This window comes from Leptodactylus fuscus, chromosome 5 (assembly GCF_031893055.1).
Source record: "Leptodactylus fuscus isolate aLepFus1 chromosome 5, aLepFus1.hap2, whole genome shotgun sequence".
In the NCBI taxonomy this organism is placed as follows: domain Eukaryota; kingdom Metazoa; phylum Chordata; class Amphibia; order Anura; family Leptodactylidae; genus Leptodactylus; species Leptodactylus fuscus.
In genome coordinates, this window is record NC_134269.1 from 221,525,578 (window position 1) to 221,539,232 (window position 13,655).

The 13,655-nt window shown below is 47.4% G+C and overlaps 2 protein-coding genes across 8 annotated transcripts in view; one reads left to right on the forward strand and one right to left on the reverse strand.

The window, feature by feature from the left end:
- C2CD5 (C2 calcium dependent domain containing 5) overlaps positions 1-13,655 on the forward strand; it is a 61,141-nt gene that overhangs the window by 31,516 nt on the left and 15,970 nt on the right. For 4 of the 7 annotated variants that reach the window (XM_075275482.1, XM_075275485.1, XM_075275487.1 and 1 more), the window contains 7 exons: positions 5,560-5,674; positions 5,755-5,850; positions 8,780-8,971; positions 9,046-9,232; positions 9,309-9,473; positions 10,594-10,734; positions 10,873-10,936. In XM_075275482.1, coding sequence (XP_075131583.1) covers positions 5,560-5,674; positions 5,755-5,850; positions 8,780-8,971; positions 9,046-9,232; positions 9,309-9,473; positions 10,594-10,734; positions 10,873-10,936 — 960 coding nt within the window. Of the gene's footprint in view, positions 1-5,559; positions 5,675-5,754; positions 5,941-8,779; positions 8,972-9,045; positions 9,233-9,308; positions 9,474-10,593; positions 10,735-10,872; positions 10,937-13,655 lie in introns of all 7 variants that reach the window. The other 3 variants (XM_075275480.1, XM_075275481.1, XM_075275484.1) reach the window with 1 other exon arrangement.
- GOLT1B (golgi transport 1B) overlaps positions 1-13,655 on the reverse strand; it is a 266,853-nt gene that overhangs the window by 22,309 nt on the left and 230,889 nt on the right. The gene's annotated exons all lie outside the window — the stretch shown is intronic.

The following is a 13,655-nucleotide window of genomic DNA, read 5'->3' on the forward strand; positions in this document are numbered from 1 at the left end:
GAAATATGAGGGGGCGACAGCGCAGGGACCCCCGGCCTGGAGGAGGGCGACAAGCCTCGGGGTCACTGGGCGGGCCCTGACACGTGCGGGTCCTGTGATATGTATCGGGGTGAGGGCAGTTGTTTCTTGCCCCCTATTGGAGGGTGACTAGAGCAGAGTTGTACATCACGTATGGCGTCACACGTATCCTCTAGCCCCGCCCTCTTAGTGTTGTTGTCCATCTCACCGCATCACTTGTGTTGTTCACTATCATCTGTTGTGTTGGCTCTTAAAGTGGCGGCGCACAGCCTGGCATGGCGTTCTGGGTCACCTCACCTGGCCGCCATCTTGGCCAGCTTCAGTTACGATTTGGAAAAGTACAAGCCCCTCCCGCCAGTTGTTATAGAACTACTCTGTAACCGGACGTTTCCATGTTTTGGCGCCATTGCTCTGTTTACGCCGAGTCCTTCATGGGAGAGAAGAGCGATGAGTGGGATCAGCGTTAAGAGCCCCATAAACGCGTCGCTATTGTGGATAATCCCGCCGGGACAATGAAGTGAGGCAAGCTGGCTGTATCGCAACGCGACCCCTCGGGCAACATGGCACTGAGCTGAGCGAGCGGGTGATATCCGGGATTAGTCGTGTTATTCCGCCCCCAGCTGCCGCTGAGCCTTTAATTCCTCCTATTCTGTGACTTCTGCGCCGCGGTCACATGACTTCCCCTACGGCGTCCGGCTCCGGGGGCAGCTGGGCTCTGGTGGGAAAGGCGCTCAGAATTTGTCAACAAGCGTCGCCCAACAGTGCGCAGATCTCGCTGAGCAGCCGTGCCTGGGAACACGAAGCTCCAGCTGCGAACATCACTGCACACAATGGCCTTTGTACCTTCTACTCCTCTCACATCCAGAGCTGCACTACCCAGTGCTATGCAGGGTCTTATACTCCAGTCACAGTTAGAGCTGCATTCGCACATGTAGTCATATACTCCAGACACTTCAAAAGCTGCTTGAGCCGTTCTTTCCATCCTGCCTTAGATACGCCCAAAGCTGCGTTCACCATCCTGCTGTGAAATGTTATCCTATACTCCAGACACATCCAAAGCTGTATAGATCTAGAGGATCCCTTAAAGAGGACCTTTCTAGCCTTTAATAGCCCCTCCTCCACTAATGCCGACACACTTGGAATTTCCTCTCTCGCCCCCTCTGTTCCTGAGCAATCAGTGCTGGTAGTTTTGGTGCCTGATATGTAACTAAACTCCCTAATGACAAGTGGGTGGTGTCAGGAAAAGGCAAAGGGGGCGGGACTGAGCACCAATCAGAGACAATGATGTAATGAAGGGAGGGGGGTGGGATTCTAAGCTCTGATTCTGTCTCTGATTGGAGCTCTGAGTCCCGCCCCCTTGCCTTCTCCTCCCTGACACCACCCACTTGTTATTAGGGAGTCTAGTTACATATCAGGCACCAAAACTACCAGCACTGATTGCTCAGGAACGGAGGGGAAGAGAGAAAATAAATTCCAACAGTGCCAGTAGAGAGGGAGGGGACTATTAAAGAGTGACAAGGCCTGGAGGGGTGAGGGGGGCTTCTTTAATCCCCACACATACATCACAGCAGTAAGATGGAGGGTGCTGCAGCTCTGGATGTGACTAGAATGTATGGTATGCAAATGATCTCTCCTCCAAGACCACCCAGAGGGAGAGTTTGTCCTTCTAGTAGAGAGCTCATTTGCATACTATTTCCTTCAGGAGCCCCGGACCCCCGAGAATAGCGCGCAAGATGTGGCATCCCTCAAGATTGGTGCACAACTAGGGGTTAATAGAGCCTGGAAATGAGTGGTAATGGGGTCACCGGGGGGGGGGGGGGGGGGGGAGGGGGGTATTCACACCCTAACTATATAGGTGGGGTCACTGCAGGCTCCGTCTATCTCTTAACCCTTTAACGTCCCCCCCCCCCTGCTCTCCAAATATAAATCTTCCAAATTGAAGCGGTCAGCAAGGAGGGGCTGCAGAGACACAAGCGGTTAGCAGCACAGAGGATTTCAGGGCAGGCTGGTTTCTTTGTGTTGACATCTCACTGAGCTGCCATAGTTTCTGTCTGTGACGTCACCAGTTCCGAGCATGCTCCGATCCCATCTCTGGCTACTGTCTGCTGGTTCTGCCTTGCCACTAAAGCTTCCGCTGCTGCCCCAGAGGAGAGGGACCCCCATGTAGTTTGCTGACACCCCCTCTCCTGCTTCTCCCCCGGCCCCCAGGCTCTAGTGTCTCTGTCCATCCTTAGTGGTAAATGCTACAATGGTGCCCCCTTGTGGATTGTGCGCCTCGTGTTACCTTGTTTACATTTAGCTGCTTGTGCCCATATATGATACACGTGACTGATGCCCTGCATGGGTAGGAGGCCGCTCTGATGATGTGGCAGGTAAGTAAGTGAACCCCTCCTTCTACATCTTACCCCATATTCTCAGGTACAGCCCAGATAGAAGAGTGCAGGTAGAGGGACCCAGGAGGCGCCATCTCTACCCCCTGTCTGCTGTGCATGCTCTGCCGTGGCAACAGTATTATTTTGTAATATCCATCTAGTGGAGGAGTACAGCTCTGAAGGAAGTAAATGCTGATATGTAGTGGAGGAGTCCAGCTCTGAAGGAAGTAAATGCTGATATGTAGTGGAGGAGTACAGCTCTGAAGGAAGTAAATGCTGATATGTAGTGGAGGAGTCCAGCTCTGCAGGTAGTAAATGCTGATATGTAGTGGAGGAGTCCAGCTCTGCAGGTAGTAAATGCTGATATGTAGTGGAGGAGTCCAGCTCTGAAGGAAGTAAATGCTGACATCTAGTGGAGGAGTACAGCTCTGCAGGAAGTAAATGCTGACATGTAGTGGAGGAGTCCAGCTCTGAAGGAAGTAAATGCTGACACCTAGTGGAGCAGTACAGCTCTGCAGGAAGCAAATGCTGACACCTAGTGGAGGAGTACAGCTCTGCAGGAAGCAAATGCTGACATCTAGTGGAGGAGTACAGCTCTGCAGGTAGTAAATGCTGACATCTAGTGGAGGAGTCCAGCTCTGAAGGAAGTAAATGCTGACACCTAGTGGAGGAGTACAGCTCTGCAGGAAGCAAATGCTGACATCTAGTGGAGGAGTACAGCTCTGCAGGAAGTAAATGCTGACATCTAGTGGAGGAGTACAGCTCTGAAGGAAGTAAATGCTGATATGTAGTGGAGGAGTCCAGCTCTGAAGGAAGTAAATGCTGACACCTAGTGGAGGAGTACAGCTCTGCAGGAAGCAAATGCTGACATCTAGTGGAGGAGTACAGCTCTGCAGGAAGTAAATGCTGACATGTAGTGGAGGAGTACAGCTCTGCAGGAAGTAAATGCTGACATCTAGTGGAGGAGTACAGCTCTGCAGGTAGTAAATGCTGACATCTAGTGGAGGAGTCCAGCTCTGAAGGAAGTAAATGCTGACACCTAGTGGAGGAGTACAGCTCTGCAGGAAGCAAATGCTGACATCTAGTGGAGGAGTACAGCTCTGCAGGAAGTAAATGCTGACATGTAGTGGAGGAGTACAGCTCTGCAGGAAGTAAATGCTGACATCTAGTGGAGGAGTACAGCTCTGCAGGTAGTAAATGCTGACATCTAGTGGAGGAGTCCAGCTCTGAAGGAAGTAAATGCTGACACCTAGTGGAGGAGTACAGCTCTGCAGGAAGCAAATGCTGACATCTAGTGGAGGAGTACAGCTCTGCAGGAAGTAAATGCTGACATGTAGTGGAGGAGTACAGCTCTGAAGGAAGTAAATGCTGACATGTAGTGGAGGAGTACAGCTCTGAAGGAAGTAAATGCTGATATGTAGTGGAGGAGTACAGCTCTGCAGGAAGTAAATGCTGATATGTAGTGGAGGAGTCCAGCTCTGAAGGAAGTAAATGCTGACATCTAGTGGAGGAGTACAGCTCTGCAGGAAGTAAATGCTGACATGTAGTGGAGGAGTACAGCTCTGAAGGAAGTAAATGCTGATATGTAGTGGAGGAGTCCAGCTCTGAAGGAAGTAAATGCTGACATCTAGTGGAGGAGTACAGCTCTGAAGGTAGTAAATGCTGATATGTAGTGGAGGAGTACAGCTCTGCAGGTAGTAAATGCTGATATGTAGTGGAGGAGTCCAGCTCTGAAGGAAGTAAATGCTGACATCTAGTGGAGGAGTACAGCTCTGAAGGAAGTAAATGTTGATATGTAGTGGAGGAGTACAGCTCTGCAGGTAGTAAATGCTGATATGTAGTGGAGGAGTCCAGCTCTGAAGGAAGTAAATGCTGACATCTAGTGGAGGAGTACAGCTCTGCAGGTAGTAAATGCTGATATGTAGTAGAGGAGTACAGCTCTGCAGGTAGTAAACGCTGATATGTAGTGGAGGAGTACAGCTCTGCAGGTAGTAAATGCTGACACCTAGTGGAGGAGTACAGCTCTGCAGGTAGTAAATGCTGACACCTAGTGGAGGAGTACAGCTCTGCAGGTAGTAAATGCTGACATGTAGTGGAGGAGTACAGCTCTGCAGGGAAGCACTGACTCCTAGTGGAGGAGTACAGCTCTGCAGGGAAGCACTGACTCCTAGTGGAGGAGTACAGCTCTGCAGGTAGTAAATGCTGACACCTAGTGGAGGAGTACAGCTCTGCAGGGAAGCACTGACACCTAGTGGAGGAGTACAGCTCTGCAGGTAGTAAATGCTGACACCTAGTGGAGGATTACAGCTCTGCAGGGAAGCACTGACACCTAGTGGAGGAGTACAGCTCTGCAGGGAAGCACTGACACCTAGTGGAGGAGTACAGCTCTGCAGGTAGTAAATGCTGACACCTAGTGGAGGAGTACAGCTCTGCAGGGAAGCACTGACACCTAGTGGAGGAGTACAGCTCTGCAGGTAGTAAATGCTGACACCTAGTGGAGGAGTACAGCTCTGCAGGGAAGCACTGACACCTAGTGGAGGATTACAGCTCTGCAGGGAAGCACTGACACCTAGTGGAGGATTACAGCTCTGCAGGTAGTAAATGCTGACACCTAGTGGAGGAGTACAGCTCTGCAGGTAGTAAATGCTGACACCTAGTGGAGGATTACAGCTCTGCAGGGAAGCAATTCTCCTCTGTCTTGCGTAGTTTATCAGTCTGACTGTCTATATCGCTCACACACTCTGCAGCGCTGTACAGAGAATGCGCTGAGTTTGCTTTGTGACTGTGGATAGAGGCGGAGCCTGTGCCTGGTGCTTGTGGCGATGTCTGTTGTCCTGAGGAGGAGGAGGATGCTTTACAGAGCTGAGGTTCTGCTCCTTTCTATCCTGACCCTGCAGGGGGCGCTGCGCTGTAACCTCCTCTTACTCCTGGTTTGTAGGTTGTGTCACTGGTACGTAGCGCTCTCTTGTGTCCAGCAGGGGGCACTGCAGCTGGTCTTGTATTATTATTGCCCCGGTGACTACCTGCAGGTTTCCCCCTTATTGCATTTGCCCGCCCCTCCAGAGCTGACATCACTTCCTGTACGTGAGCCTGCAGGAGGCGTCGCCGTTTCGCCGCCGGGGTGACGGCGCTTTTGATCCGAGTCAGCTTTTCCGTTCTGTTCCTTCAGATGAGCCAGAAACGCGAGACGCCTGGTGGGCGGAGATACGTCAGGAGATTAAGTCTCACGCCAAAGCGCTGGGCTGCCACGCCGTCGTGGGCTACAGCGAGTCCACCAGTATATGGTGAGTGGTGCAGGGTGAGGGGGCGGGCCTGTGGGCGTGGCTGTGACTACCTCACTAACCTGTGTGTGTTCTCCCTGCAGTGAAGAAGTCTGCATCCTGTCGGCCTCGGGCACCGCCGCCGTACTCAACCCCCGATTCTTGCAGGAAGCGGCCGGCGATGGCGGTTTGGATCAAAGGTTGTCGTGGCAGGCCGGCTTCTTTATAGGGTCAGACAAGGGAGAGGTTGATTGTATCCTTCAGAGCAAGGATAGTGGCCCTCGTCTAGGGTAGGTCATGGCGCTCTAGGGGCCACTGCAGGATCAGCATCCCAAAAACTAACACCACCAGAGGTAACCCTCTCCACAGCCACACCGCAGGGCACATTTAAAGGGGCAGTGTCACCGCCATCGCCCGCCAGGTCAGCTCCACGTGGACTGATGTGGGAGGAGTCTGTGGACGCAGCGCCATCTTGTATCTCTTATTATGATGGCACTGCCCCTTTAAATATCACAAACTAGCATGAAAGGAACTAACACATCGGGCATGTGCTGTGATCTCTGGTGTCAGTATGGCCGCCGCCTCTAGGGGCCCCAGGACCCAATGTGAAACTCCTCCCCTTGTCCCTACACCGCCCCCTTATATACCCCTAACCCTGTCCGACTGCGGCCATAACCTCTGTCCAGTCCCATCTGTCTCCAGGTCAGGCCATTGGTGTTATCTTGAATCGATCATGTCTTGTACTCCAGTCACCCCCAGAGCTGCGATCACAGTTCTGCGGTTAGATCCACCAGTACACACACTATTTGGTATAGCAGTGGGGAGATGCAAATGCACTAAAAGGCACAGATTTTGGTGCTGAAACTGCCATGGAAGAAAAAGGTCAATTTTAGGATTCCTGGTGATCTTGGACATTGAAGGGGTTAGTTTTAGGATTCCTGGTGATCTTGGACATTGAAGGGCTTAGTTTTAGGATTCCAGGTGATCTTGGACATTGAAGGGGTTAGTTTTCGGATTCCTGGTGATCTTGGACATTGAAGGGCTTAGTTTTAGGATTCCAGGTGATCTTGGACATTGAAGGGGTTAGTTTTCGGATTCCTGGTGATCTTGGACATTGAAGGGCTTAGTTTTAGGATTCCAGGTGATCTTGGACATTGAAGGGGTTAGTTTTCGGATTCCTGATGATCTTGGACATTGAAGGGGTTAGTTTTAGGATTCCAGGTGATCTTGGACATTGAAGGGCTTAGTTTTAGGATTCCTGGTGATCTTGGGCATTGAAGGGGTTAGTTTTAGGATTCCTGGTGATCTTGGACATTGAAGGGGTTAGTTTTAGGATTCCTGGTGATCTTGGACATTGAAGGGGTTAGTTTTCGGATTCCTGATGATCTTGGACATTGAAGGGGTTAGTTTTAGTATTCCTGGTGATCTTGGACATTGAAGGGCTTAGTTTTAGGATTCCTGGTGATCTTGGACATGGAAGGGGTTAGTTTTAGGATTCCTGGTGATCTTGGACATGGAAGGGGTTAGTTTTAGGATTCTTGAGGATCTTGGGCATTGAAGGGAGTAGTTTTAGGATTCCTGGTGATCTTAGGCATTGAAGGGGTTAGTTTTAGGATTCCTGGTGATCTTGGACATTGAAGGGGTTAGTTTTAGGATTCCTGGTGATCTTGAACATTGAAGGGATTAGTTTTAGGATTCCTGGTGATCTTGGACATTGAAGGGATTAGTTTTAGGATTCCTGGTGATCTTGGACATTGAAGGGGTTAGTTTTAGGATTCTTGATGATCTTGGGCATTGAAGGGATTAGTTTTAGGATTCCTGGTGATCTTGGGCATTGAAGGGGTTAGTTTTAGGATTCCTGGTGATCTTGGGCATTGAAGGGGTTAGTTTTAGGATTCCTGGTGATCTTGGGCATTGAAGGGGTTAGTTTTAGGATTCCTGGTGATCTTGGACATTGAAGGGGTTAGTTTTAGGATTCTTGGTGATCTTGGGCATTGAAGGGGTTAGTTTTAGGATTCCTGGTGATCTTGGACATTGAAGGGGTTAGTTTTAGGATTCTTGATGATCTTGGACATTGAAGGGAGTAGTTTTAGGATTCCTGGTGATCTTAGGCATTGAAGGGGTTAGTTTTAGGATCCCTGGTGATCTTGGACATTGAAGGGGTTAGTTTTAGGATTCCTGGTGATCTTGAACATTGAAGGGGTTAGTTTTAGGATTCCAGGTGATCTTGGACATTGAAGGGGTTAGTTTTAGGATTCTTGATGATCTTGGACATTGAAGGGGTTAGTTTTAGGATTCTTGATGATCTTGGACATTGAAGGGGTTAGTTTTAGGATTCCTGGTGATCTTGAACATTGAAGGGATTAGTTTTAGGATTCCTGGTGATCTTGGACATTGAAGGGGTTAGTTTTAGGATTCTTGATGATCTTGGACATTGAAGGGGTTAGTTTTAGGATTCCTGGTGATCTTGGACATTGAAGGGGTTAGTTTTAGGATTCTTGATGATCTTGGACATTGAAGGGGTTAGTTTTAGGATTCCTGGTGATCTTAGGCATTGAAGGGGTTAGTTTTAGGATTCCTGGTGATCTTGGACATTGAAGGGGTTAGTTTTAGGATTCTTGATGATCTTGGGCATTGAAGGGGTTAGTTTTAGGATTCCTGATGATCTTGGACATGGAAGGGGTCAGTTTTAGGATTCTTGATGATCTTGGGCATTGAAGGGGTTAGTTTTAAGATTCCTGATGATCTTGGACATGGAAGGGGTTAGTTTTAGGATTCTTGATGATCTTGGACATGGAAGGGATCAGTTTTAGGATTCCGGATGATCTTGGACATTGAAGGGGTTAGTTTTAGGATACCTGGTGATCTTGGACATTGAAGGGATTAGTTTTAGGATTCCTGATGATCTTGGGCATTGAAGGGGTTAGTTTTCAGTCCTTACCTTGCACATAGAGATGAGTGAGGTGGAGCAGATGTAAATGTATGGCTGCTCCACTGCTGCAATGTGACTGGAGTATAAGATATGATGAGTCTGCAGCTCTGGTTGTGACTGGAGTATATGATCTGTCTTGCAGCTCTGGATGTGACTAGAGTATAAATGTAACGTCTCTCTCTTCCCATCATGCACAGGACCGAGGAGTCTCCGCCCCTGCCCTGTGGTTTCTGCCACATCCCGTACGATGAGCTGAACATGCCGTTTCCCGCCCACTTGACCTTCTGTTACAGCTGCCGGAAGCAGAAGGTTCCGGACGTTCTCTTCACCACCATCGATCTGCCGGCCGAGACTCCCATCGTGGGGAAGGGCTGTCTGATTCAGGCGAGGTAGGTGATGTCAGCACCCCGTAAGCTCCGCCTCCTGGTCTCCACCAATCACAGCTGCTCTGACCGTCCCCCAGGTTGTGCCGCCTGAAGAAGAAGGCGCAGGCGGAGGCCAATGCCACCACCATCAGTAACCTGCTGCCCTTCATGGAGTACGAGCTGCACACCCAGCTGATGAACAAGCTGAAGCTCAAGAGCATGAACGCCCTGTTCGGACTGCGCATCCAGATCACTGTGGGCGAGAACATGCTGCTGGGGCTGGCGGTAAGCTCTGTGCTGCCCCCGCTGGTGGGGAGGGTGCACTTCACCCTTCAACCTGACTAATTGGGGTCTCTCTCAGTCTGCTACAGGGGTGTACCTGGCCTCATTACCTACCCCCGGGGGCATCCAGATCTCCGGCAAGACACCGAGTGACGGCTCCTACGAGCAGCACATCTCACACATGCAGAAGAAGATCAACGAGACCATCGCCAAGAACAAGGAGCTGTACGAGATCAACCCCCCGGTGAGAAACTGCGTATGGCGGTTATATTATATATCGGGGGCTGCGTATGGCGGTTATATTATATATCAGTGACTGTATATGGCGGTTATGTTATATATCGGGGGCTGCGTATGGCGGTTATATTATATATCAGTGACTGTATATGGCGGTTATATTATATATCGGGGGCTGCGTATGGCGGTTATATAATATATCAGTGACTGTGTATGGCGGTTATATAATATATCAGTGACTGTGTATGGCGGTTATATAATATATCAGTGAATGTATATGGCGGTTATATTATATATCGGGGGCTGCGTATGGCGGTTATATTATATATCAGTGACTGTATATGGCGGTTATGTTATATATCGGGGTCTGTGTACGGCGGTTATATTATATATCAGTGACTGTATATGGCGGTTATATTATATATCAGTGACTGTGTATGGCGGTTATATTATATATCTGTGACTGTATATGGCGGTTATATTATATATCTGTGACTGTGTATGGCGGTTATATAATATATCTGTGACTGTGTATGGCGGTTATATTATATATCAGTGACTGTATATGGCGGTTATGTTATATATCGGGGTCTGTGTACGGCGGTTATATTATATATCAGTGACTGTATATGGCGGTTATATTATATATCAGTGACTGTGTATGGCGGTTATATTATATATCTGTGACTGTATATGGCGGTTATATTATATATCGGGGGCTGCGTATGGCGGTTATATTATATATCTGTGACTGTATATGGCGGTTATATTATATATCAGTGACTGTGTATGGCGGTTATATAATATATCAGTGACTGTGTATGGCGGTTATATAATATATCAGTGACTGTGTATGGCGGTTATATAATATATCAGTGACTGTGTATGGCGGTTATATAATATATCAGTGACTGTGTATGGCGGTTATATAATATATCAGTGACTGTGTATGGCGGTTATATAATATATCAGTGACTTTGTATGGTGGTTATATAATATATCAGTGACTGAGTATGGCGGCTATATATCAGTGAGCAGAGGTGGTGGTTATATATTAGTGACAGTATGTGGCAGTGATATATTATATCGGTGACCACATATGGCGGTTATGTCTCTGTGTCCTGTAGGAAATCTTGGAGGAGACAATTGGTTCCCCGATCCCGGAGACGCGGCAGAGAACCCGCCTCCTCCGCTCCCAGTCTGAAAGCTCCGATGAGGTTGTGGAATTGGATCTGTCTCATGGTAAAAAGGACGCCTTTGTCCTGGAGGTAAGAAACTGCGAGACCGCGGTCAACTATCCACACAGCGCAACGTTGTGTAATAAGATTTACTATTTCAGTCATTATAGCGCCCCCACTGGTAGTGGGTGACAACGGAATTACAACCTGTGTGCTCTGTACCTGCAGATCGATGACACTGATGCCGTAGAAGATGTCCATTCGCTGCTAACAGACGCAGCACCCCCTACAGGTGAGAATTTGTGCAGAGTACCAATACTGTCAGTAACTATACCAGCATAATAGTGAGCTCAGCTCTGGAGTAATGTAATGTATGTACATAGTGACTGCACCAGCAGAATAGTGAGCGCAGCTCTGGAGTATAATACAGGATAAGTAATGTAATGTATGTACACAGTGACTGCACCAGCAGAATAGTGAGCGCAGCTCTGGAGTATAATACAGGATAAGTAATGTAATGTATGTACACAGTGACTGCACCAGCAGAATAGTGAGCGCAGCTCTGGAGTATAATACAGGATAAGTAATGTAATGTATGTACACAGTGACTGCACCAGCAGAATAGTGAGCGCAGCTCTGGAGTATAATACAGGATAAGTAATGTAATGTATGTACACAGTGACTGTACCAGCAGAATAGTGAGCGCAGCTCTGGAGTATAATACAGGATAAGTAATGTAATGTATGTACACAGTGACTGCACCAGCAGAATAGTGAGCGCAGCTCTGGAGTATAATACAGGATAAGTAATGTAATGTATGTACACAGTGACTGCACCAGCAGAATAGTGAGCGCAGCTCTGGAGTATAATACAGGATAAGTAATGTAATGTATGTACACAGTGACTGTACCAGCAGAATAGTGAGCGCAGCTCTGGAGTATAATACAGGATAAGTAATGTAGTGTATGTACACAGTGACTGCACCAGCAGAATAGTGAGCGCAGCTCTGGAGTATAATACAGGATAAGTAATGTAATGTATGTACACAGTGACTGCACCAGCAGAATAGTGAGCGCAGCTCTGGAGTATAATACAGGATAAGTAATGTAATGTATGTACACAGTGACTGTACCAGCAGAATAGTGAGCGCAGCTCTGGAGTTTAATACAGGATAAGTAATGTATGTACACAGTGACTGTACCAGCAGAATAGTGAGCGCAGCTCTGGAGTATAATACAGGATAAGTAATGTAATGTATGTACACAGTGACTGCACCAGCAGAATAGTGAGCGCAGCTCTGGGGTATAATACAGGATAAGTAATGTAATGTATGTACACAGTGACTGTACCAGCAGAATAGTGAGCGCAGCTCTGGAGTATAATACAGGATAAGTAATGTAATGTATGTACATAGTGACTGCACCAGCAGAATAGTGAGCGCAGCTCTGGAGTATAATACAGGATAAGTAATGTAATGTATGTACACAGTGACTGCACCAGCAGAATAGTGAGCGCAGCTCTGGAGTATAATACAGGATAAGTAATGTAATGTATGTACACAGTGACTGTACCAGCAGAATAGTGAGCGCAGCTCTGGAGTATAATACAGGATAAGTAATGTAATGTATGTACACAGTGACTGTACCAGCAGAATAGTGAACGCAGCTCTGGAGTATAATACAGGATAAGTAATGTAATGTATGTACACAGTGACTGCACCAGCAGAATAGTGAGCGCAGCTCTGGAGTATAATACAGGATAAGTAATGTAATGTATGTACACAGTGACTGCACCAGCAGAATAGTGAGCGCAGCTCTGGAGTATAATACAGGATAAGTAATGTAATGTATGTACACAGTGACTGCACCAGCAGAATAGTGAGCGCAGCTCTGGAGTATAATACAGGATAAGTAATGTAATGTATGTACACAGTGACTGCACCAGCAGAATAGTGAGCGCAGCTCTGGGGTATAATACAGGATAAGTAATGTAATGTATGTACACAGTGACTGTACCAGCAGAATAGTGAGCGGAGCTCTGGAGTATAATACAGGATAAGTAATGTAATGTAGGTACACAGTGACTGTACCAGCAGAATAGTGAGCGCAGCTCTGGAGTATAATACAGGATAAGTAATGTAATGTATGTACACAGTGACTGCACCAGCAGAATAGTGAACGCAGCTCTGGAGTATAATACAGGATAAGTAATGTAATGTATGTACACAGTGACTGTACCAGCAGAATAGTGAGCGCAGCTCTGCAGTATAATACAGGATAAGTAATGTAATGTATGTACACAGTGACTGCACCAGCAGAATAGTGAGCGCAGCTCTGGGGTATAATACAGGATAAGTAATGTAATGTATGTACACAGTGACTGTACCAGCAGAATAGTGAGCGCAGCTCTGGAGTATAATACAGGATAAGTAATGTAATGTATGTACACAGTGACAGTACCAGCAGAATATTGAGCGCAGCTCTGGAGTATAATACAGGATAAGTAATGTAATGTATGTACACAGTGACTGCACCAGCAGAATAGTGAGCGCAGCTCTGGAGTATAATACAGGATAAGTAATGTAATGTATGTATACAGTGACTGTACCAGCAGAATAGTGAGCGCAGCTCTGGAGTATAATACAGGATAAGTAATGTATGTACACAGTGACTGTACCAGCAGAATAGTGAGCGCAGCTCTGGAGTATAATACAGGGTAAGTAATGTAATGTATGTACACAGTGACTGTACCAGCAGAATAGTGAGCGCAGCTCTGCAGTATAATACAGGATAAGTAATGTAATGTATGTACACAGTGACTGCACCAGCAGAATAGTGAGCGCAGCTCTGGAGTATAATACAGGATAAGTAATGTAATGTATGTACACAGTGACAGTACCAGCAGAATATTGAGCGCAGCTCTGGAGTATAATACAGGATAAGTAATGTAATGTATGTACACAGTGACTGCACCAGCAGAATAGTGAGCGCAGCTCTGGAGTATAATACAGG